A 26,502-nucleotide genomic window follows, 5' to 3' on the forward strand; every position below is an offset into this window, starting at 1 on the left:
GCTGTCATACCACGTGACATATGACCTTTAAAAATGTACACTCTGCATATGTATGGATAGGGGTTCACGTTTGTGAAGTTTTGTGTTGATCGGATAAGGTTAGTTTTTCCATCCAAGATGGCTGCCAAACCACGTGATCTATGATGTCGTCATTTTCAAACTATATGCAACAGTGGTGTTAGATTATATTTTTTAAATTTAGCATCGATAGGTTAAGTGGTTTCAGAGATATAATTATTTAATATTTTCCTTCAATCCAATATGGCTGCCACACCATGTGACCAATGAAGTTTTCATGGTCATCTTTTAATCGCCATGCCTAGTCAATGACACGTAAACTTTCGAGTCAATCGATTTGGTGGTTTGGGAGAAGATGTTTTTTTAAAGCTTTTTAGGTTAAATCCAATATGGCTGCCAAACCATGTGACCTATGATGTCATAAATTTAATATTTCAATACAAATGGGTCATCGATCATGTGCATGCAATTTCAGATTTTTAGGATAAGGAATTCGATTAAAACATTTTTGGCTGGTATACCACTTCACCTATGATGTCATCATTATCATGCTTTTGTTCCCCATTGGGAGTATTTGACAATGTGCGAAGTTTCAAATTTTTCCATTCAGCGGTTCCCGAGAAATATTTTTAAATTATTTGCTTTTAATCCAAGATGGCTGCCATACCACGTGACCAATGACATCACAATTATCATAAAAACATTGTGCATGGGTGTCACTCCTATTCTGAAAGTTTCGTCTCAATCGGACATTTGGTTGCTGAGAAAAACGAGGTTTAGCCCGTACGGACGGACCAGACAAACCGAAAACATGATGCCTCTGGGGATCTTCGGGGGCGGAGCATAAAAATTCGGGGGCGGAGCATAAAAATTTGGGGGCGGAGCATAAAAACTCATATCCATATCCGGTTCTTCACCAAAATCGAATCAATTTGTCCTTGTCACACCCACAACCTGTCCACCAAGTTTCGTCCGAATCCGTCCCCAACTTTTTGAGATATCTTGCTCGCAGACAGACACAGGTGAAAACAACCTGCATGCACCTTCGGTGTTGAAGGTAACGATGGAATTTTTATTTTTTTTTGTATACAGGATCGAGGCTCGTGAAAGAGCTAACATTTATCACACAAAAAAAATCAAACAGACACACAAAACATGTAATAAGGGTAGAGGTAGACAAGATGGGGAGAGAAGGGGACATTGGGGACAAGTTGTAAAATAATCAGATCTACAACAGGTCTCAGAAGGTGAGTTTAATCTGAATCGAACACCAGCAATATCTGAAAGAGAATTAGCAATCATAGGATCAATATATGTCAAGCATATAAGCAATAAGGGTATCATAGTCAAGCACGCAAGCAAGCTTCATGAAAAGTGGTTCCCTTACCATTCTAAGCATACACCTGGATAAAGCTTGATGAACGTCTCATCTCATTTTCATCACAATAAGGGTACAGGTAGACAAGACGGGGAGAGAAGGGGAAGCACACAAACAACATTGAGAGCAGGGACATCGGGAGATCTGTGGGAGGGCTTGGGGGGAGGAGGCGTGGGAAGGGGGGAGGGGTGGGATGGGGGGAGGGGTGGGAAGGGGGGGGAGGGGTGGGAAGGGGGGGAGGGGTGGGGTGAGGTATCAAACACAAGGATACTGCAAGGACTTCCAGGAAAGAAGTCGATATTTCAAAAAAAGTGTATCTGGGGTGAAATTAACGGGGATAGAAAAGATTAAAGTTTTGGATGGGGGACGATAAGAGATGGTGGTGAACAGCTGTTTTAAAGACCTGGAGGGAGGAGTGGGATTGAAGGGAGTGAGGGAGTTTGTTCCACAGGCGGGAGAAAAGAGGAATGAAAGAGTGAAGGTGAGCAGAGAGTCTTGATTTTGGCAGTGAATGATTCAATGAATCATCCAATTGAATGTCCGTTTCACCAGGTATATTTTGTTGAAGATTAAGTGGTTGGGACTCGCAGTACGTCCTGCCGGTATTTCTGGTTTGATGGAGTTGCACACCTGCACCTGCCCTATCATGCCTGCCTCGCTCGACCCTGCGGCTCTTTTCGGCTTCCTTATGCCCCCTTTACCTGTACTCGTTTTGTTTGTCTTCGGCTCTCCTTATCTCCTTACGTCTTACCAACTCTAACCCCGTAAAGTGACCAATTCCCGTCCCTGATTGGTCAGGATTCCACCCTGGTTTTCCTTAACCGTCTCACTGTCCTTGGATTCCCGCCTTTTCATGAGCCTCTTCCCTCTTTTCCGCATTACCTGCAGTTCTCAGAACCTGTGACTTCCTGGGAGACGACCTCCTCTCTTGCGCTCTTCCGATTAGAAGTTTCACGAACTCCAGAACTTGACCACGTCGTAAATATTCCGAGCCGTCCACGCTCACATGCTCCAGCGCGCACCTGCTACAGCGCGCACCTGCTACAGCGCGCACCTGCTACAGCACGCACCTGTCGCGGTGCAGGTAGGCGGTGCGCCCGGGAGAAATGTCCAAGCGGAAGAGTTTTAAAGGCAAACTTGCCAAGATCTTCTCAAAAAATGGCTCCTCGTCTGTAGAGTCGTTCGACAAGCCGCCCCTACCTGCGACCAACCAACGGAGGTCTTGGGATGAGGCCGAGACCGTTTCACTTTTTGGGGAGAATGAATTTTCCAGGGAGGACACCGTTTCATTTGATGGGAATGCTCAATTATCCAATGTCGAGACCAGATCCCTGAGTTCCGAGTCTGGGATCACAACATCCGGTCGTCTTACCAAGTCATGGAGCTTCCGTCGCACTTTGACCCCATTTAGAACTCTGCTGCCCAACTCATCCAGGTAACCACCGCACACACCTGAGCCGCGTCATGGTCACTAGATAATGAGCAATCTACCTTTTTATATTGTTACGAACTCCTTTGGTATATGTGACACCTCTTCTATTTAATTAAGCGTTTAGTGTTTACCTTGCTTCACCGGACTAGTCCGAGTTGTACCGAAAGGTAGACCCTGCAGGTCTCTAGAGGGACACAACCATGATTTTTTTTTTGAAGAGGTGTGTTTTAGAAAATGATATCCCTGACCCATTAGCACAAAAAGAATGTTTATTGGGGGAAATAATAAGCCGGATAATTGTTTTTAAATCGGACTATTTTCACTTCCGTTATGCAAATGAGTCGGACTATTTTCACTTCCGCTATGCAAATGAGTCGTACTATTTTCACTTCCGTTATGCAAATGAGTCGGACTATTTTCACTTCCATTATGCAAATGAGTCGGGCTGTTTTCACTTCCGTTATGCAAATGAGTCGGACTATTTTCACTTCTGTTATGCAAATGAGTGGGTTTTTTTCCTGTGTGACCCAGGAAAAGATGGTTAACGATCATGCGCTTTGTGGTTGAAAAACATGGGAACAATCAAATTCAATATCATAACACATTTTCATTCAAAATACCATGCTATTTGCAAAGACCACTTCAAGCCGACAGCATTGATCTCTACCTGGGAAACAAGCCTCGGAAATTGCTGAAACACGAAGCCGTACTGACACTTACCGAGCGAGAGTTATCCATGGTGATTTGAAGCCACGCCCAAACCAGGCCCAGGGGGTGACATGTTGATTTGAATCCCAACCCATGTGATCCAAGCTTTGTGCTAGTGCTCAAGTAGTTACCCTGCGCTCGTGAAGCAAAAAGCGAGGTTAAGCAAGCGGTTGCATATGTATGCCGTGTGTCGTACGTGTGCCGTGTCTGCATTTAAAAAAAATTCATTTTCTCGGCAACCGTTGGTCCGATTGACATGAAATTTTACCCTAAGAGCGCCTCCTCCTGTTGAATATTTTAATTCTAATTATGATGTCATAGGTCACGTGGTACAGGCACCATCTTGGAAAAATTTCACACCTCTATCTCTGAAACAACTCCATGGAAAAAAAATGGGGTCTGGCTCATTGTCAACTACTCCCCATGGGGAATAAGATATGTTAATGATGACGAAACATATGCCTCGAGGGCAGTTTGCATTCTCGTAAGATAGCTGATCGATCTCGCCGGAGTGAGCCAGGGATCCTTCACCACACATTCTTCCACATTAAGGTAGGCCCAAAGTGCCCCTCACTGTATATAAGGGATCGTTTTGTCTGTACTAGTACACCCGAACACTACGAGAGCTACAGAAAGGATCATTCCTCTTTGGGGTATATAAGATTACAGTAGATCTATGGTCGGATCTCAAGAACATTGGGTGTGTGTTCATTTACCAAGTTTCTTGTGGAGAGATCGCCAAGTGGTTTAAGCATTTGAGCAAGCACTCCATTCAAAACCGTTAAGAAACGGCTGGCTTGGCAAGCGCTAGCTAGCTGCTTGGTAAATGAGCACATCCTGGTCTTCCTCCCTTTGTTTTGTACTAGGGCATGCCCGTACTATATCTATATCTAAAATTATATCCCCCCCCTCTATTTACATGAAATGGTTTGGTCCAAAGCGAACGGCTTGCGAGTACGGTGACAATCCCCCCCCTCTATTTACATGAAATGGTTTGGTCCAAAGCGAACGGCTTGCGGAGTTTGGTAAAGAAATCGCCATAGCATGCACAAACGCGCAGGAAAGCGAAAGAATCGCAAATTAGTTTTAATTAGTTTTAAAACATCGTTTAACGCCAACATAGCGGCAACATAGTTTGCCAACGTGAAATAAATGAATACGCTCTCAAATGTGCCGTCCGAGGCAGAGTCTGTTCGGCACGTTCGGCACACGTGATAGCTCGCTGCTCTCTGATTGGTTGAATCGTTTTTTGGACATAGCTCCGTAACTACTTGTCCGATTAATATGAAACCTTGAAAAGGCACATCCTCGGGTCCCCAGCAATATACCTGGCAAGTTTAAAGTATATCGGACCCGTGGTTGTCGAGAAACAGCGGTCACAGACATACATACATACATACATACATACATACATACATACATACATACACACAGAGATTACTGGAATTATAGATAGATTAAACAGCAGGAGCGAGTTTCAAAAGTTTGCTTCGAAAAATGCCACGGTAGTTGCAGAAAGGGCCATGTTAATAACCCTACATTTGTGGGTTATATAGAGTACAGTAGATCTTCGCTCAGTTCTGTAAGTAAACCTTACTTCACGGATGTCAGGATTCCTCCAAATTTCTTCATTTAGTGTTATAAAGAGCATTAGCGACTGTTTAAAAAACTAAGCATACGTGTTTGTGGTTTATAATATTTTTACTTCCTGTAGAAGCCGTTGCTCCCACAGAAACGCCATTATAACTTTAAGCTATTTCACGTTATCACTGCAGGAAAAACGCCTTGGGGAAGGAAGTGGGGCATTATTAGTATTATATTGTTTTGTAATGACATTAGTACTAGTACCGACTGCAAAGCCGCAATGAGCCGGCGAAGCCAAAGCCTCTTGCCACTATTTTACCCATCACTATGGCATCAGTAGGTTAGGTAGTTGGTAGTAGGTAGGTGTAGACTGTAGTAGGTACCGTACCTGGTAAGACTTGGTAAAAGAGAAGAGCAGACAGTCCTCCCCAATACCTGCATACAATAAATGTCACAAGAAGCTTAAGGAAGTAACTATACGATGTGCTAGCTTAAGGCCTATTTTAAGAAATTTTAACTGGGCTTAACATACATTTTCACAGTATGTGTGTAGTCTTCTAACTTCAGTCGCTGTCAGGACTGGTTCTCTCCGGGCACTGCGGCTTCCTCCACCAGAAGAAGTTAGCTTGCAGTGATTAATTCGGTGAATTCCATCTCAACTTCGGATATTTCCGGCCATGAAAAACTATCCGTATTTCTAAACTAAATATGTAAACCGCTTATACCGTATTTCTGGCCGTGAAAAACTATCCCCGACGGCCACGAGATTTCTAAAAAATCATTCTTCGTCAATTTTAGAATATTTGACGCCATTTTCACCCTCCGAAACGCATAATAAGCTTTTTTAAAATACTTTTTCAAATGCTCGAATCTCATTGGTTCTGGTGTTTGGTGACGATTTTCGTTGAAGATAACGAGGTTGGTCTTAACGTATTTTAATTACAAATTAGAGGTTCATTAGATTGTGAATCAAAGAAAGACGGGTGAAACAAACTCCTATTTAACTTTTTCGCAATTGTTTTATGCAAACTTTCACATCCGGTCGATGGCGGCCTCCAGTGCGTGATTTGGTTTTAGAAATATTTTTTCAAATGCTCGACTCTCATTGGGTCCGGTGTTTGGTGACGCGTTTCATTGAAGATAACCAGGCCCGTGCGACCCGAGGTTGGTCTTAAAGTATTTTAATAATAAATTAGAGGTGCATGAGATTGTGAATCAAACAAAGACGGGTGAAAGAAACTCCTATTGAACGTTTTCAATTTGTTATGCATACTTCCGCATCCGCAAGATGGCGGCCTCCAATGCGCTTCGGAATTCTCAAGCCAAGGCATAATCAGGTTTTCGACATAAGACGTACGCGTTTATTGACAACACCAGTTTCGCCGGCTAATATGCGATTATCATTAATTTTGTTATGAAAAGCGTCTTTGGAAAAACGCCACAATAAATCTTCTTCTTTGGACAAACGCCACGATAAAGCTAACTTAATATGGCTATACACCTCAACACGCAACCCGTTGACGGCAATGGCGGGGAAAAGCCACTCGGGGGGAGAAAACCTCCTTGGGGAGGGGGGCAAATGAATGCGCTACAACCTTCATTATGTAACCCTTGGTCATCCTGTCAAGTTTGGTTGAGATTGGATAAGTAAGGACGGAATGTATTGGCATCAAAAATTCATCAGACAGATGGACGGACACAAATGGCGTATTTTAGTATGATGATTATTCAGCTTTTACATGGGGACTGAAAATACGTTTCTCGGCTTCTATTGGACGAGATTGGCTTCAAATATCAGAAGTAAATACTTTGTATGTCGAGATAATATGTTCCAAATTTCAGCAACGTCTGTTTATGTATTCTTGTTTTATTTAGAAAATCCTCGAAATCACGTTGGTGTCAGGGGCGCCAATTTGATTCATACACTTGCATGAAGAAGTGAATGTATTTCATTTGCCAGATGTAGGGCACACCTTTATATGAACTTTTCTCGAGCATTACTTGGTTCCTCCTAAGAACACAAGGGTAGTTGAGCATGCACACGGGATTTTTGAATGCCCCTTATTTTGTATTGTTTGGCATTTTCTACAAGGTATGGAATGTCCCTTCTTTTCTATACTTTGCCACATGGTACATACCCTTATATAAAGGGGCCTTTTCTAAGCCCCTGGCATTTTACCCAAGAATAAATAGGCTCCTATTGTTATGCACAAAATGGCCCACAGCATGGATCCTGCTCATCACTTCGCTGACGGGGTTTAATCAAAATACAGACATTGGCGTTTCTCAAAACCCCCTCTCACCACCACTTACCCCAAAGAACAAGTGGTGGGAGTAGGGGTTGGGGTGAATAGGCGGTGGGGGTGAGGGGGTCTTTTGATTAAACCCGTCAGTGAAGCTATGAGCAGAATGTGTTCGCTATGCTGTGCTCAGTTTGTGCAGAACATCAACATTTATATGGAAGACTGTGCGGTGAAGAATCTCTGGCTCACTCCGGCGAGATCGATCAGCTATCTTACGAATATGAAAACTGCCCTCGGGGCATATGACAATGGAAGCCACAACGATAATTGAACAATTGTAGACCTGAGGGCACTTCATAAAATGTTAAAATATTCGCACACGCTGGTCGAGTTTATTGGGATATATGGACTCAATACAGACGCAGTGAACCAACATAGCAATTTTTGGCAAACAGGAAGACTAGTTAATCCGTCAGAGAAGTGACAAGTAGCCTCTGCTAGTATCCTGGTAACATAGATAACATAACTACTTGAGGACTAGCTCTAAACTTGGATCACATGGGCCGGGATTCAAATCAACACGCAACTCTCGCCCCGGTAAGTGTCGGTACGGCGTCGTGTTTCAGCAATTTCCGAGGATGGTTTCCAGGTAGTGATCACCTATTGATCAAACACAAACGCTGACAGATCGGAGTGGTCTTCGCAAACAACACGATATTTTGAATGAACATTAGGGTGGTCCACAGATATATCTAAAATTTAATACTATTACAAATCCATGCTCCACAAGGCTGCCCTTGTTCCTATGTTTATAAAGATCATATGAACCAAATATGAGGTCAATTCGAACTTATTTAGAGGTTGCTCAAAAAATAACATTTTAAATTTATCCTGTTTTTTTCAGATGGCAGAAACTCGCAGCTCTTCCACAGTTTGGTTGCTAGGCAAGTCTGTCCTTTGGTTGGTAGTCCCCCACATATTATTTCCTTTTCACACATTGCAGAAAATGGTGCACCATCACATACAAGAACACCATACAGTTCGTGAAAGTGCCAAACTTAGTGTACAAGCTGTGTGTGCATACTGGGAGAAAGCACGAATTCCAGTGCAGAAAGTAGATTCCTGTGAGCGCCAACTTTTGAAGTTGTATGATGCCTACAAACTGGTAAAGAAAAATAGAACCAAGACATTCGAAAACTATAGAGTGAAGGAGCAGATGTTCAAAGATGATCTTCAACCCCTCTTCGATATCTCACCAGATGATGCGCTTGAGAAAATGACGAATGAAGAAGACAAAGCATTCCTTGTCATGCAGCGTGAGGATCCCTCAAGTTCACGTATGGGATCTGTGGACAAACTCTGGCAGTGAAGGAGAACAGAAAGCATATCAGGCTTGAGAATGAAGATAACAGAAAGAAGAAACATGCTGCTGAGACTCTAACAGCAATGCAATATGTTCCATCAACATCGGCTGTGGTTGATGTTTTGTTTTTAGTTTTTTTGGTACACATAATCGAGGCTCATGAAAGAGCTAACATTTATCACACAAACAAATCAAACAGACAAACAAACAAAGTATATAAAAAGGGGAGCTGTAAACAAGATGGGGAGAGAAGGGGAGGCACATAAACACAACATTTGTGAGGGACATCGGGAATGTGTGGGATGGAGAGGGCTTGGGAGGAGGCGGTGTGGGAAGGGGGGGGGGGAGGGAGAAGTATAAACACAAGGACACCAAGGACTTCCAGGAAAGAAGTTGGTATTTCAAAAAAGAGGATTTGGGGTGAAATTAGCTGGGGTAGAAAAGATGAAGGTTTTGGATGGGGGAAGATAAGAGATGGTGGTGAACACCTGTTTTAAAGACCTGGAGGGAGGAGTGGGATTGAAGGGATTGGGGGAGTTTGTTCCACAGGCGGGAGAAAAGAGGAATGAAAGAGTGAAGGTGAGCAGTGAGTCTTGATTTTGGCAGTTTAACCATAAGAGGGTTGCAGGCAGATCTTGTACGACCTTTAGGCATATTTGGGGGACAGAGCCCAGAGAGAGCTGGAGGAGCAAGGCCGGAGAGGAGTCGGTAGAAGACAGAAAGACCACCAACCTGCCTGCGTTGAGTAAGTGAAAGGCCCTCGGAGGTAGCTTCATCACGGGAGATTCCAATGATTCTGAACGCTTTGGTTTCAACCGCGTGAAGACGAGCTAGGTGTGAGGCAGGAGCACCAGCCCAGAGGGGAGAGCAGTATTCCATTGAGCTGCGGATGAAAGCCTTGTATGTGGTGAGGAGCTCAGGTGTGCCAAGGAAGGACTTCGCACGACGGAGGATGCCCAGTCGGTGACTGGCTTTGGAGGCCAGATTTGAAATGTGGTTTACCCAGGAAAGATCATGGCAGATAGTGAGACCCAAAAGCTTGAGTGACAGAACTTCTTGGAGAGGATTATTCAGAAAGTCGATGGGAGGGTTTTCCAGTCGGTCTTTTCGGAGAGACATCGTAAGATTGTGAAATTTGTCAGGATTGAAAGACATGTTCCACTTGTTTGCCCAGTCAGTGATTTTGTCCAGGTCTGCAGAGAGTGAGGAGGCTGTAGACTGCCGATTTGAGGGATGAGGAATGGAGCGGCAGAGAGTGGAGTCATCAGCAAAGAGATAGAGAGGATTTTCAAGAGAGTCGGAGAGATCATTGATGAAGACCAGAAAAAGCACAGGGCCCAGAACACTGCATTGGGGAACTCCAGCCTGAACAGGAAGAGGAGATGAGAGAAACCCATTCAGGGCCACACGTTGACGACGACTCGAGAGGAAGTCCGCCAGCCATGCGTGGAGATCTCCATGGATACCAAAGGAGGAGAGTTTGGTGAGCAAAGCGGGGTGACAGACCGTATCAAATGCACGTTATATGTCAAGGGAGGGTTTTCTCTCCATACAGGTTGCTTCTGTCAAACCAGACGTGATCTGCTTAACAGAAACTTTCCTCCTTTATGATGTCTCTGATTCCATAGTATCTCTCCCGGGCTACTCCCTCCTCCGGTATGATAGACCTGAGCCTCGTCCTGGAGGCGGGGTTGCTATCTTTATCAAAAACTCTCTTCCTCACTCGCCCTGCACTGCATTCTCTCCACCTCACCCCCAGGAATACCTCTGGCTACGGCTTCCCCTTCGCTCCCACCTCTTGTTCATATGTGTGTTGTACCGTCCACCAAACAGTGATGACTCCATCTACATCTCGCTGTCTGATGATATGGACCAACTTCTATCTACTCATCCCAACTCTCTCTTCCTCATATGTGATGATTTCAACTGTCATCATGCCAGTTGGCTGGGTGTGGGTACCTCTCTCACCAGCCATGGCTCCTCAGCAAAGGACTTCTGCGACTCACTGGGACTGACACAATCTGTCAATTTCCCGACCCGGATCTCAGTCAACGGAACATCTTCTCTTCTGGACTTGGTTATGACTAACTTCCCTGAAAATGTCTGCTGCTCTTCTTCTGCTCCGATCGGATCATCTGATCATGTCCTTGTTAAAGTGGACATCTCTCTGACCATTCTCAGAGAGCCTCCTCAGCGTCGACGAGTCTGGCATTTCACTCAGGCCAACTGGCACGGTCTTCAAGCAGCCATCAATCATTTGGACTGGTCTCCCATCTCTACCGCCTCTGCCATCAACTCATCCTGGGAATTCTTCCAAAGTAAATTGCTCTCTCTCATGCACAGATTTATCCCATCTCGTCTTCAGTTGTCATACCCTTCCTCCCGTCCATGGTACACGGAATCTTGTGGTGAGGCTGTTGCCCAGAAACAACTTGCCTTCGTCTCCTGGAAAGCAAATCCAACGGAAGGAAATCTCATTTCCTTTCACAAAGCCCGAAACAAGTGTGTGTCCACCCTCAGGAGAGCCAGGAAACAATATCTCTCCGTTCTCAAGACCGAACTCTCTTATCTGTCTCCCTCTTCCAAATCCTGGTGGCATCTGGTCAAATCCGTTTCTGGTGTTTGTTCCCCCTCCATCCCCTCCCTTACCTCAAACGGCTACACAGCTGACTCCGCACGTGAAAAAGCTGAATGCCTCAACTCTGTGTTTGCCTCTAAATCTTGTGTCCCAAACCCATCCCTCTCTGTACCCACCATACCCAGTCGTACCCTGCTGCTCCTGGACTCCGTGTCCTTTCCTCCTGACAAGGTGGAAAAGTTTCTGTCAACCCTCGACTCTGATTCTGCAACTGGACCCGACGGCATCAGCCCACGGGTCCTAAAATCCTGCTCTGCTGCTCTATCTCACCCTCTCTCTGTTCTCTTCACCCTCTCTTTTGCTCAAGGTCAACTGCCATCTGCTTGGAAATCAGCCAACATCACCGCTTTGCACAAAAAAGGTGCAAAAACAGATCCTAGCAACTACAGACCAATCAGCCTTCTCCCAATTATCAGCAAAGTCATGGAATCCATCATTGCTTCGGATATGAAATCTTTCCTCTTCTCCAATGGCTTGATCTCTGATCATCAATTTGGTTTCAGACCAGGTCACTCTACTCTGGACATGCTGCTTCTGCTGTCTCAACAATGGATGGAGGTCCTCAATGCCAAACAGGAAATTAGAGCTGTCTCCCTCGACATATCACGTGCCTTCGACACGGTCTGACACCCCGCTCTGCTCACCAAACTCTCCTCCTTTGGTATCCATGGAAATCTCCACGCATGGCTGGCGGACTTCCTCTCTAGTCGTCGTCAACGTGTGGCCCTGAATGGGTTTCTCTCATCTCCTCTTCCTGTTCAGGCTGGAGTTCCCCAAGGCAGTGTTCTGGGCCCCGTGCTTTTTCTGGTCTTCATCAATGATCTCTCTGACTCTCTCGAAAATCCTCTCTATCTCTTTGCTGATGACTCCACTCTCTGCCGCTCCATTCCTCTTCCCTCAGATCGGAAGTCTGCTGCCTCCTCACTCTCTGAAGACCTGGACAAAATCACAGACTGGTCAAACAAGTGGAACATGTCTTTCAATCCTGACAAATCTCACACTCTTACTATGTCTCTCCGAAAAGATCGACTGGACAACCCTCCCATCTACTTTCTCAACAATCCTCTCCAAGAAGTTCTGTCGCTCAAGATTTTGGGTCTCACTATCTGCCATGATCTTTCTTGGTAAAACCACATTTCCAAGCTGGCCTCCAAAGCCAGTCGCCGACTGGGCATCCTCCGTCGTGCGAAGTCCTTCCTCGGCACACCTGAGCTCCTCACCACATACAAGGCTTTCATCCGCAGCTCAATGGAATACTGTTCTCCCCTATGGGCCGGTGCTCCTGCCTCACACCTAGCTCGGCTTCACGCTGTTGAAACCAAAGCTTTCAGAATTATTGGAATCTCCCGCGATGAAGCTATCTCTGAGGGCCTTTCACTCACTCACCGCAGGCAGGTAGGTGGTCTTTCTGTCTTCTACCGACTCCTCTCCGGCCTTGCACCCCCAGCTCTCTCTGTGCTCTGTCCCCCAAATATTCCTACAGGTCGCACAAGATCTGCCAGCAACCCTCTGATGGTTAAACTGCCGAAATCTCGGCTCTCTGCTCACCTTCACTCTTTCATTCCTCTTTTCTCCCGCCTCTGGAACAAACTCCCTCACTCCCTTCAATCCCACTCCTCCCTCCAGGTCTTTAAAACAGCTGTTCACCACCATCTCTTATCTTCCCCCATCCAAAACCTTGATCTTTTCTACCCCCGCTAATTCACCCCAGATCCACCTTGTTTGAAATTCCAACTTCTTTCCTGGAAGTCCTGGCAGTGTCCATATGTTTTATACCTCTCCCACTGCCCCCTTCCCATGCCCCCCCCCCCCCAAAGCCCTCGCCCTCTCTCAGATCTCTCGATGTCTCCATGTCTCTCGGTCCCTGCTCTCAAATGTTGTGTTTGTGTCCTTCCCCCTCTCTCCCCATCTTGTCTACTGCTCCCGATGTTATATGTTTTATGTGTCGGTTTGTCTTTCTGTGTGATTAATGTTCGCTCTTTCACGAGCCTCGATCTTGTATACAAAAAAAAAAGAAAAAAAAAAAGGGAGACAGCTCTGATTTCCTGTTTGGCATTGAGGACCTCCATCCATTTTTGAGACAGCAGAAGCAGCATGTCCAGAGTAGAGTGACCTGGTCTGAAACCAAATTGATGATCAGAGATCAAGCCATTGGAGAAGAGGAAAGATTTCATATCTGAAGCAATGATGGATTCCATGACTTTGCTGATAATTGGGAGAAGGCTGATTGGTCTGTAGTTGCTAGGATCTGTTTTTGCACATTTTTTGTGTAAAGCGGTGATGTTGGCTGATTTCCAAGCAGATGGAAGTTGACCTTGAGCAAAAGAGAGGGTGAAGAGAACAGAGAGAGGGAGTGAAAGAGTGGAAGAACAGGATTTTAGGACCCGTGGGCTGATGCCGTCAGGTCCAGTTGCAGAATCGGAGTCGAGGGTTGACAGAAACTTTTCCACCTTGTGTTACGTGTTCGTCCCCGACTTCCTGGTCTCAGTATACCTCCGAACCCCGAGAGGAGCCACGGCAGAAAAATATGTTACTCTGGGTTAGAAATCAATAGTGAAGCCACACCCATGATTATAAACAAACAAATATTGTATTGAATATCACACCAGAATAACGGTACAACCAATGCAATTAGCAATCAAAAGTACACTTCATACATCTTATGATGGTACAACAGGCATAAGGTAACTCACTGCGTTCCCATTGAGTGAAAAAGAACCTTCCTCAATGTCTCTATAACTCCCAGATCCCCTCCTGCGAGTCGTGATGAGACGATGAGGCGATTACTGAAGCGTAGGCAAAGCGCAGACAGTCACATGGTCCAAACCGAAGGTAAATTGGAAGCGGGATGGGAAGTCCCAAAGGCCCCCTCCAGACGTGCACATTCACAGCTCCATCAGCGAACCGCAACGTAATTGGAGACGAAGCGGTCACACACACACATCCCCGACAGACGGTAGGATGTTGGAGTAAAGCTGGCGAAGCAAAACCTTTGTAGGTGTCCGAAGCGCGAGGCTCAAAATGGCTGACGGCTCGTACTTGAGTCGATGCGACTAGGCGAGGATTCGTCGAAATCTCAGCGCCCAAACCTGGCTACGCCGATTTTCCAATTCCAGCGATAATTCCTATCGCTGGATGTCCTTTCAAGGAACTCAAAATTCCCTCACGACTTTCGGTAGACCACGCTCGCTACGGAGCTGCGACGTCACGCGTCTTCTCCGACTTTTCTCGCCACGCCTCCCTCTCTTCTTCTTCGTCCTTCCGGTTCGGTTTCCTGTATCATTTTAAGGTAACCTTTTTAAGTTTTGATAACTGTTCATGACTGCTAAACCTTTTGAAGATAATAATAGTACATAATCTCAGAAATATGTCAAGAGGGTGAAAACCACAACAGCGGAAGTGACAAATCCGTAACACTTCCCCCCCTCAAGAAAGAAAGTTTGAAAACAGCGAAAACTTTCTTTGCAGATAAACTCTTTAAACAAACAAAAGTAAACTCGTAACCCAAATCCTCAATTCCCGTGAGCAACAATAATCAATATTTCCCCAAAAAGAAAGCAACAAACTTTCACACAACCCACAGAGCTTTCCCAAGTAAATTCACTCTGGACAAAGCGTCAACAACGACATTGTCCCTGCCCTTTACATGTTCAATTTCCCCGTTGAACCCCTGCAAAGCCAAACTCCATCTCAGCACACTCTGATTTTTACTTTTAGTTTCTTTTGAATGAAGGTTAAGGGGTGGTGATCAAAAGTCCAAAGTCAAGCAAATCTACAGCACTTTTTCCGGGAGGCCGAGCTGAGCCAGGTTCCATGGTGGTTGGGTGGGGAGGCCTGGAAGTATTCACTACATGGACGCCTTTGGGAACGTGGAGTTCACGGTTAATCCATGTAGGAAAGTTCACTACATGGACGCCTTTAGGAACATGGCGTTCACGGTTAATCCGTGTAGGAATCTTGGCTCAGCTGCTCCGCAGCATTCAGTGCTTCAACTCTTCCGAACTTTCATAATACTCATGGTTGGACCACTTGCCACTGTAGTCACATGAATAGCGGTCTCCTTCTCGGCCACTACTCTGATAAATCCTTCCTTCGGGAGCTGCCGTAACTCTGGGAGCCTCCATAATAATATCGATTGCGGCCACCACCAAAACTACTACTCCGTTGTCCTCCTCTGTAGCCCCCTCGACACCTATGAAATGCCTTCCCTACTGTTATGGTCCGATCCTCCATCTCCTTGCTATTCAGATCCTTTTCTGCATCTCTGGCATCCTTTGAGTTTTCAAACGTGACAAAGCCAAACCCTCTTGACTTTTGTGTCTCCCTGTCTTTTATCAGCAGCACTTCCAAAAGCGGTCCATATTTGCTGAAGGCAGACTCCAGAACATCTTCCTTTGTTTTGAAGTTCAGTCCCCCTACAAAGAGCTTGCCAATATTGCCTCCATCCCTGACTTGCGTGTGCTGACACTTAGTTTCAGGGTACTCTCTTCTCTTCAGGGCGCTTCCTACTCGGCTTTTCAACAAACATCGGGTTACCAGAAACTTGACCACCGGCCAAATCATTCCCAATAACAAAAGATACTCCCTCTACAGGAAGAGTGGCTTGTAAACCTACGGTGACCGGTCCTGACACCAAATCAGACTCCCAATGGATGACATGAAGTGGAGCTCTAACACAGCCACCAATCCCCTGTAAACGAACACTATCACCAGTTGCCGTCTCCTCTGACTGGCAAAATGCCTTCAAGCATTAAAGATTGATGTGCTCCTGTGTCCTTCAATACCCTAACATGTCTCGGGTTAGTCGAGTCTCCATCCAGTGACACAAACCCCTCTGAAATAAATGGTTGGTAACCCTTTTGAGGCCGATTTCTCACATTTGCCATTGCATTCGGAGTTGTACTAGTCGAACTCCGCTCCTGATTTCCCTTTTCCAGAGCATAACAGTGGGACATCAAGTGTCCAGGTTTATGGCAAAAAGCGCGAGTAGGCCCGGAGGAGAACCTCGTGGTCTGCCTCGAGCCCCCCGGAGGATAAGTCCGTCTTGGAACTGTAGACCTCTGATCCCTAAGAGTCGTGGTATCCGATCTGTCCTCATAGTCATCTCTAGACCGCCCCCCTGAATCTTCGTTCTCTGCACCGTACTCTCCGTGCGAACTCTAGGCGGGAAGTTAGGTTTATGGAACCTCATCCTGTGTGTTAAGGCATAGTCATCTGCCATGGTTGCTGCCTCATACAACTTTGGTACTTTCCTTTCCTCCAGATGTACTTTAATGTCCTCATGGACACACTGTTGGAATTCCTCCACCAGGATCAATTGTCGCAATAGTTCGAAGTCTTTCCCGACCCCTTTTGAATCACACCACCGATCAAGCATGGTTTCTTTCATTCTGGCAAACTCCACATGGGTCTCACTCTCCCTCTCTGGCATTCCGGAATTTTCGCCGGTAAGCTTCAGGGACCAATTCATAGGCTTTGAGAATGGTTTTCTTCACTATCTCATAATCTGCACATTGCTCAATCGGTAAAGCTGAATAAATATCTTGAGCTTTACCCACCAGAACACTTTGCACTAAAATGGTCCAGGACTCCTCCGGCCATTTTAGCATTCGAGCCACTTTCTCAAAGTGTAAAAAAAACTTGGCTACCTCCTTTTCATTGAAGAGTGGAACCAGCCTAACATGTCTGCCAACATCCCAGGGGTTCTGACTAGGTGTCGAACCAGTCAGCATGGATGGTACCTCTCCCCGTTCTTTCATTAAGTCCAGCTCCTTGAGTTTAATTTCCTGCTGAAGCGCCGAGTCCTGTTCCCTTAACTCCCTTTCGGCTTTTCTCTCCTCTGCTTTTTTCTCTTCTAGCCTTTCTTCGAGTTCTCTTGCAGCTCTCCTTTCTTCTGTTTTTTTCTCTTCTAACCTTTCCTGGAGTTCTCTTTCCTGTGCTGCTCTTCTTTCCTCGAGTTCTCTTTCCTTTGCTTTGACCCTTTCCTGGCTCTGCAATTGTATCTCCATTTTTTGGAGCTCCACATTTTCTTGTTCTTCTGGTAACCAATCCAAGGCTCCCTCTTTCCATGTTCCTAGTTCCACCATAGATTCTATCACCACTGTCTGCATCTCTGTTTTCTTCATTTTAGCTCGGACCTCCAAGCTAAAATGTTTGGCCAATATCAAGAGTTCCGATTTTAGTAACGCTCGGAACTGTGCCTCACTAGGGGTCACTGCAAACTTCTCTGCGTCAAACTCCACGGTGACTATCCATTAGCACCTGTTAACCTTCACACAACAAATTTCCAAAAAACCCAAAAATATTCTTCTTCTTTTTGTTTTTTTGAAAAATTTGGGAATGTTGGAAAATATTCCAAAATTGGAAAATTTGGGAATGCTAGGGAATTCTTTACCGGACGAAATTTAAGGAATTTAATCCACCGTCCGAGATTTAGGGAATTTAATCCACAAAGCCGAGTCCCCAATTTTTCCACAGTCCAAACCCCCAATTTCAATCTGGATCAATCCCAAATGGATGTTTTTAGGGAATTTGATCCCGGACGAAGACCCAATTTCGAGCCCACGAGTCAATTGGACGAGCCCCCAATTTCTGTGACGTGTTCCTCCCCGACTTCCTGGTCTCGGTATACCTCCGAACCACGAGAGGAGCTACGGCAGAAAAATACGTTACTCTGGGTTAGAAAGCAATAGTGAAACCACACCCATGATTATAAACAAACAAATATTGTATTGAATATCACACCAGAATAACAGTACAACCAATGCAATAGCAATCAAAAGTACACTTCATACATCTTATGATGGTACCCTCAGCTAACAGGCATAAGGTAACTCACTGCGTTCCCAGTGAGTGAAAGAGAACCCTCCTCAATGTCTCTATAACTCCCAGATCCCCTCCTGCGAGTAGTGATGAGACGATGAGGCGATTACTGAAGCGTAGGCAAAGTGCAGACAGTCACGTGGTCCAAACCGAAGGTAAACTGGCAGCGGGATAGGAAGTCCCAAAGGCCCCCTCCAGACGTGCACGTTCACAGCTCCATCAGCGAACCGCAACGTAATTGGAGACGAAGCGGTCGCATACACACATCCCCGACAGACGGTAGGATGTTGGGGTAAAGCTGGCAAAGCAAAACCTTTGTAGGTGTCCGAAGCGTGAGGCTCAAAATGGCCGACGGCTCATACTTGAGTCGATGCGAATAGGCGAGGATTTGTCGAAATCTCAGCTCCCAAACATGGCTACGCAGATTTTCCAATTCCAGCGATAATTCCTATCGCCGGATGTCCTTTCAAGGAACTCAAAATTCCCTCGCGACCTTCGGTAGACCACGCTCGCTACGGAGCCGCGACGTCACGCGTCTTCTCCGACTTTTCTCGCCACGCCTCCCTCTCTTCTTCTTCGTCCTTCTGGTTCGGTTTCCTGTATCATTTTAAGGTAACCTTTTTAACTTTTGATAACAGTTCATGACTGTTAAACCTTTTGAAGATAATAATAGTACATAATATCAGAAATATGTCAAGTGGGTGAAAACCACAACAGCGGAAGTGACGAATCCATAACACTTGTCAGGAGGAAAGGACACAGAGTCCAGGAGCAGCTGGGTACGACTGGGTACGGTGGGTACAGAGAGGGATGGGTTTGGGACACAAGATTTAGAGGCAAACACAGAGTTGAGGTATTCAGCTTTTTCACGTGCGGAGTCAGCCGTGTGGCCATTTGAGGTGAGGGAGGGGATGGAGGGGGAACAAACACCAGAAACAGATTTGACCAGACGCCACCAGGATTTGGAAGAGGGAGACAGATAAGAGAGTTCGGTCTTGAGAACGATGATGATGATGATGATGAGTCTGAGATTGAAAGCTCTGATTCAGGGGCCAATTAATTCAAACTCTAAAGTCCATCTTCTGCCAAACAGGCGAAAAAGGCTCCCATCAAGGTGATCACTCCAGCAATAGTGGCAACTCTGGACAGAGTAAATCTCTCAGATCGGCGTGCTATGTTTGTGGCCGGTGCTTTTGCACAATCTCTTGGTCATACCATTTTTTTTTTTTTTTTTTTGTATACAAGATCGAGGCTCGTGAAAGAGCTAACATTAATCACACAAAAAGACAAACCGACACACAAAACACAAAAAACAAGGGGAGCGGCAGACAAGATGGGGAGAGAGGGGGAAGGACACAAAAGAGAGGGGGAAGAGGGGGAAGGACACAAACACAACATTTGAGAGCAGGGACATCGGGAGGACTTGGGGGGAGGTGGGAGAGGAATAAAACATATGAACACTGCAAGGACTCTGGGGTGAATTACCGGGGGTAGAAAAGATCAAGGTTTTCGATGGGGGAAGATAAAAGATGGTGGTGAACAGCTGTTTTAAAGACCTGGAGGGAGGAGTGGGATTGAAGGGAGTGGGGGAGTTTGTTCCAGAGGCGGGAGAAAAGGGGAATGAAAGAGTGAAGGTGAGCAGAGAGCCTAGACTTTGGCAGTTTAACCATAAGAGGGTTGCAGACAGATCTTGTGCGACCTGAAGGAATATTGGGGGGACAGAGCACAGAGAGAGCTGGGGGAGCAAGGCCGGAGAGGAGTCGGTAGAAGACAGAAAGACCACCAACCTGCCTGCGGTGAGTGAGTGAAAGGCCCTCGGTGTTGACTACATCGCAGGAGATTCCAATGATTCTGAAAGCTTTGGCCTCAACAGCGTGAAGCCGAGCAAGGTGTGAGGCAGGAGCACCAGCCCAGAGGGGGGAACAGTATTCCATTGAGCTGCGGATGAAAGCCTTGTATGTGGTGAGGAGCTCAGGTGTGCCAAGGAAGGACTTCGCACGACGGAGGATGCCCAGTCGGTGACTGGCTTTGGAGGCCAGCTTGGAAATGTGGTTTTCCCAAGAAAGATCATGGCAGATAGTGAGACCCAAAAGCTTGAGCGACAGAACTTCTTGGAGAGGATTGTTGAGAAAGTAGATGGGAGGGTTGTCCAGTCGGTCCTTTCGGAGAGACATTGTAAGAGTGTGAGATTTGTCAGGATTGAAAGACATGTTCCACTTGTTTGACCAGTCTGTGATTTTGTCCAGGTCTGCAGAGAGTGAGGAGGCTGCAGACTGCCGATCTGAGGGATGAGGAATGGAGCGACAGAGAGTAGAGTCGTCAGCAAAGAGATAGAGAGGATTTTCAAGAGAGTCAGAGAGATCATTGATGAAGACCAGAAAAAGCACAGGGCCCAGAACACTACCTTGGGGAACTCCAGCCTGAACAGGAAGAGGAGATGAGAGAAACCCATTCAGGGCCACACGTTGACTACGACCAGAGAGGAAGTCCGCCAGCCATGCGTGGAGATTTCCATGGATACCAAAGGAGGAGAGTTTGGTGAGCAGAGCAGGGTGCCAGACCGTATCGAAGGCACGTGAAATGTCAAGGGAGACAGCTCTAATTTCCTGTTTGGCGTTGAGGACCTCCATCCATTGTTGAGAAAGCAGAAGCAGCATGTCCAGAGTAGAGTGACCAGGTCTGAAACCAAATTGATGATCAGAGATCAAGCCATTGGAGAAGAGGAAAGATTTAATATCTGAAATGGGTCATTGAAGACAAGTGCAAGACAACAATAATAAATAATTTGAGTAATTGAAAATAGATAATTATCTATGATTTGATGTATGATGCTAAAAATTCTGTATCTTATTATTCATTAGATTTGTCAACATTTTGAGCAACCTCTAAATATTGTCCAATCAAGCTCAAATTTTCACCACTAACTACTTTGTTCAATAGGAATAGGGGCAGGCTTGTGGAGAAATGAAAACCCAATCTTCAAATTTTTGGACCACCCTAATGAACATGTGTTTTGATGTTGAATTTTGTTGTTCCTCGGTTTTTCAAGCACAAAGCACATGATCATTAACGATCTTTTTGCGGTTCCTGGATGCAAAAAAACAACTTCTGAGTTCTGTGGGCAAATTTCTCGACAATTCGCACAGTTAAAAGCTTGGCACCTGGAAATCCTGAAAGCTAGAATAACCTGTAGTGAAACGCAGATGTACACGTCCGTCAACGACTTGTGCAACTTTCACGTCACACAAATCGACAGAAGTAGTTCATTTGCATAACGGAAGTGAAAATAGTCCAAATTTAAAACACATTTCAAAACACATCCAGCTTATTCTGGGAAAAAAAATCTTTAGTGCTAATGGGTCAGGGATATCATCCTCAAAAGCATATCTCTTCAAAAAATGTAATGGTCGTCTCTCTTTCATGGATCTCAACGTTTCTAACCCTATTGAAACACTTCCTCATTTACACTAGAAGAGGTGACCCTAACCACAGACTCCTCACTCCCTAAATGAATGTTTTTTTTTTGTTGTTTTTTTTTGTTTGTTTTTTGGTTTTTTTGTATACAAGATCGAGGCTCGTGAAAGAGCGAACATTAATCACACAGAAAGACAAACCGACACAAAAACATATAACATCGGGAGCGGTAGACAAGATGGGGAGAGAGGGGGAAGGACACAAACACAACATTTGAGAGCAGGGACCGAGAGACATGGAGACATCGAGAGATCTGAGAGAGGGCGAGGGCTTTGGGAGGGGGGCATGGGAAGGGGGGGGGGGGGGGAGAGGTATAAAACATATGGACACTGTCAGGACTTCCAGGAAAGAAGTTGGAATTTCAAACAAGGTGGATCTGGGGTGAATTAGCGGGGGTAGAAAAGATCAAGGTTTTGGATGGGGGAAGATAAGAGATGGTGGTGAACAGCTGTTTTAAAGACCTGGAGGGAGGAGTGGGATTGAAGGGAGTGAGGGAGTTTGTTCCAGAGGTGGGAGAAAAGAGGAATGAAAGAGTGAAGGTGAGCAGAGAGCCGAGATTTCGGCAGTTTAACCATCAGAGGGTTGCTGGCAGATCTTGTGCGACCTGTAGGAATATTTCGGGGACAGAGCACAGAGAGACCTGGGGGTGCAAGGCCGGAGAGGAGTCGGTAGAAGACAGAAAGACCACCTACCTGCCTGCGGTGAGTGAGTGAAAGGCCCTCAGAGATAGCTTCATCGCGGGAGATTCCAATAATTCTGAAAGCTTTGGTTTCAACAGCGTGAAGCCGAGCTAGGTGTGAGGCAGGAGCACCAGCCCAGAGGGGAGAGCAGTGTTCCATTGAGCTGCGGATGAAAGCCTTGTATGTGGTGAGGAGCTCAGGTGTGCCGAGGAAGGACTTCGCACGACGGAGGATGCCCAGTCGGCGACTGGCTTTGGACGCCAGCTTGGAAATGTGGTTTTCCCAAGAAAGATCATGGCAGATAGTGAGACCCAAAAGCTTGAGCGACAGAACTTCTTGGAGAGGATTGTTGAGAAAGTAGATGGGAGGGTTGTCCAGTCGATCTTTTCGGAGAGACATAGTAAGAGTGTGAGATTTGTCAGGATTGAAAGACATGTTCCACTTGTTTGACCAGTCTGTGATTTTGTCCAAGTCTTCAGAGAGTGAGGAGGCTGCAGACTGCCGATCTGAGGGAAGAGGAATGGAGCGGCAGAGAGTGGAGTCATCAGCAAAGAGATAGAGAGGATTTTCAAGAGAGTCAGAGAGATCATGGGCCCAGAACACTGCCTTGGGGAACTCCAGCCTGAACAGGAAGAGGAGATGAGAGAACCCCATTCAGCGCCACACGTTGACGACGACTAGAGAGGAAGTCAGCCAGCCATGCGTGGAGATTTCCATGGATACCAAAGGAGGAGAGTTTGGTGAGCAGAGCGGGGTGCCAGACCGTATCGAAGGCACGTGATATGTCGAGGGAGACAGCTCTAATTTCCTGTTTGGCATGGAGGACCTCCATCCATTGTTGAGACAGCAGAAGCAGCATGTCCAGAGTAGAGTGACCTGGTCTGAAACCAAATTGATGCTCAGAGATCAAGCCATTGGAGAAGAGGAAAGATTTCATATCCGAAGCAATGATGGATTCCATGACTTTGCTGATAATTGGGAGAAGGCTGATTGGTCTGTTGTTGCTAGGATCTGTTTTTGCACCTTTTTTGTGCAAAGTGGTGATGTTGGCTGATTTCCAAGCAGATGGCAGTTGACCTTGAGCAAAAGAGGGTGAAGAGAACAGAGAGAGAGTGAGATAGAGCAGCAGAGCAGGATTTTAGGACCCGTGGGCTGATGCCGTTGGGTCCAGTTGCAGAATCAGAGTCGAGGGTTGACAGAAACTTTTCCACCTTGTCAGGAGGAAAGGACACGGAGTCCTGGAGCAGCTGGGTACGACTGGGTATGGTGGGTACAGAGAGGGATGGGTTTGGGACACAAGATTTAGAGGCAAACACAGAGTTGAGGCATTCAGCTTTTTCATGTTTACTACCTTATAGGTGTGGTCGAAAGCTGAAAGGTCAAATCCTGATGGAACTCGAAGCCAATATCCCAGGAAAAATCACAAAACAGTTGGAAACTCCATAAACAAAAGTATCCACAAATAAAAGTCGGCCGGTAGAGAATCGCTTTGCTCACGGCAGGTCACGTGACCCAAGACAATGGAGTTTACAATCGAAGTGGTTGCTAGGCAACGCTAACACATGTCTCTTCCGCCTCCAATTTTATACGAGTAGATTCTGCTGTATTTACATAAAAACTTACTGTATCTGTAAACATGGTATAACACAAATGGACGCTACTAGGACTTTCAATAAAGAAGTTGGAATTTGAAAGAGGTGGATTTGGGGAGTTTTAATTGGGGTAGAAAGATCAAGGTTTTGGATGGGGGAAGATAAGAGATGGTGGTGAACAGCTGTTTTGAAGACCTGGAGGGAGGAGTGGAATTGAAGACAGTGGGGGAGTTTGTTCCAGGGGCGGGAGAAAAGAGGAATGAAAGAGTGAAGGTGAGCAGAAAGTCTTGATTTTGGCAGTTTCACCAGAAGAGGGTTGCTGACAGATCTTGTGCGACCTGTAGGAATATTTGGGGGACAGAGCACAGACAGAGCTGGGGGAGCAAGGCCGGAGAGGAGTCGGTAGAAGACAGAAAGACCACCAACCTGCCTGCAGTGGGTGAGTGAAAGGCCCTTGGAGTTAGCTTCATCGCGGGAGATTCCAATGATTCTGAAAGCTTTGGATTCAACAGCGTGACGATGAGCTTTCATAAGTATGAAGATGAAAGCTTTGTTTGTGGTGAGGAGCTCAGGTGTGCCAAGGAAGGACTTCGTGTGAGGGAGGATGCCCAGTCGATGACTGGCTTTGGAGGCCAGCTTGGAAATGTGGTTTTCCCAGGAAAGATCATGGCAGATAGGGAGACCCAAAAGCTTGAGTGACAGAACTTCTTCAAGAGGATTGTTGAGAAAGTAGATGGGAGGGTTGTCCAGTCGATCTTTTCCGAGAGACATAGTGAGAATGTGGATTTGTCAGGATTGAAAGGCATGTTCCACTTGTTTGACTTGTTTGTGATATTGTCCAGGTAAGGTCTGCAGCGAGTGAACAGGCTGCTACCTGCCGATCTGAACGTTAAGATGTGGAGGGGCAGATAGTGGAGTCATCAGCAAAGAGATAGAGAGGATTTTCCAGAGAGTTGGAGAGATCATTGATGAAGACCAGAAATAGCACAGGGCCCAGAACACTGCCCTTAGGAACTCCATCCTGAACAGGACGGGGAGATGAGACAATTCCATTCAGGACCACATGTTGACTGTGACCAGAGAGGAAGTCCATGAGCTATTTGTGGAGGTTACCATGGATACCATAAGAGGAGAGTTTGGTGAGTAGGGCGGGGTGCCAGACCGTATCGAAGGCACGTGATATGTCAAGGGAGACAGCTCTGATTTCCTGTTTGGCATTGAGGACCTCCATCCATTGTTGAGACAGCAGAAGCAGCATGTCCAGAGTAGAATGACCTGGTCTGAATCCAAATTGATGATCAGAGATCAAGCCATTGGAGAAGAGGAAGGATTTGATATCCGAAGCAATAATGGATTCCATGACTTTGCTAATGATAGGGAGCAGGCTGATTGGTCTGTAGTTGCAAGGATCTGTTTTTGCACCTTTTTTGTGTAAAGCGGTAATGTTTGCTGATTTCCAAGATGCTGGCAGATGACATTGAGCAAAAGAGAGGGTGAAAAGAACAGAGAGAGGGTGAGATAGAGCGGCAGAGCAGGATTTTAGGACCCGTGGGCTGATGCTGTCTGGTCCAGTTGCAGAATCAGAGTCGAGGTTTGAGAAAAACTTCTCCACCTTGTCAGGAGAGAAGGACACAGAGTCCAGGAGCAGCTGGGTTTGACTGGGTAAGGTGGGTGCAGAGAGGGACAGGTTTGGGACACAAGATTTTGAGACAAACACAGAGTTGAGGCATTCGGCTTTGTCACATGCAGTGTCAGCTGTGTAGCCGTTTGAGGTAAGGGAAGGGATGGAGGGGGAACAAACACCAGACACAGATTTGACCAGACGCCACCAGGATTTGGAGGAAGGAGACAGGTTTGAGAGTTCAGTCTTGAGAGTGGAGAGATAGTGCTTCCTGGCTCTCCTGAGGTTGGACACACACTTGTTCAGAACTTGTCTGCAGAGTCGCTCAGACTTGTCAGAGACAGTAGAGATGGGAGACCAGTCCAGATGATTGATGGTTGCTTGAAGAAGGAAAATATGAAGGAAAGAGCAAAGGAGGGGCGAGACAACACGTGGTCGTGGGTGGGGGAGGGGAGCCTCGAGGAGAGAAGGAGATTATTATGATTTTGTTGGGGGATTTAAGACATTAAACAAAGGGTAAGCGTTTCTGGGAAGTAGGAGGTGAAAAAAAGCCCATACAGCGAAAGAACGAGTGTGAATAAACAAAAGACCGACGAGGCGACTGGGAAGGCCTTGAGGGAACCAGCCCCAAGCACGTGACACACACACAATCCGAATAATGCATAGAATTTTTTTACGAATTACAAGACAAGATGGAACTAGAAACACACAGTAAACACATACACAGCAAAATAAACAGTACAAATTCGACAAAAACGATCGGGAGAAAACTTCGCTTTGATGAACATGGAGGAGCAACAGAAGGACACAACCTCGCCCAAGGAACCGGAAGCGGAAGTGAGTCTCTGGGGTATTGAGGCAACCACAACATTGGCATGCAATGCGGACCATGTCGACCGAGAGTCTACCAAGGCCTGACTCAACTTGGAAGATGCGACTCTCAATTCTT

At 46.1% G+C, this 26,502-nt stretch overlaps 1 protein-coding gene across 4 annotated transcripts in view; it reads left to right on the forward strand.

The window, feature by feature from the left end:
- Positions 1-2,085: 2,085 nt before the first annotated feature.
- Positions 2,086-26,502, forward strand: part of LOC137427215 (uncharacterized) — an 87,199-nt gene continuing 62,782 nt past the window's right edge. For 3 of the 4 annotated variants that reach the window (XR_013623538.1, XM_078778568.1, XM_078778570.1), the window contains exon 1: positions 2,086-2,831. Coding sequence is in view for 3 of the 4 variants with exons in the window: in XM_078778568.1 (XP_078634694.1) it covers positions 2,503-2,831 (329 nt within the window). In the remaining variant the exon portion in view is untranslated. The remainder of the gene's footprint in view (positions 2,832-26,502) is intronic. The other variant, XM_078778569.1, reaches the window with a different exon arrangement.

Source organism: Myxine glutinosa, chromosome 5, assembly GCF_964187855.1.
Source record: "Myxine glutinosa chromosome 5, kmMyxGlut1.1, whole genome shotgun sequence".
Taxonomy (NCBI): domain Eukaryota; kingdom Metazoa; phylum Chordata; class Myxini; order Myxiniformes; family Myxinidae; genus Myxine; species Myxine glutinosa.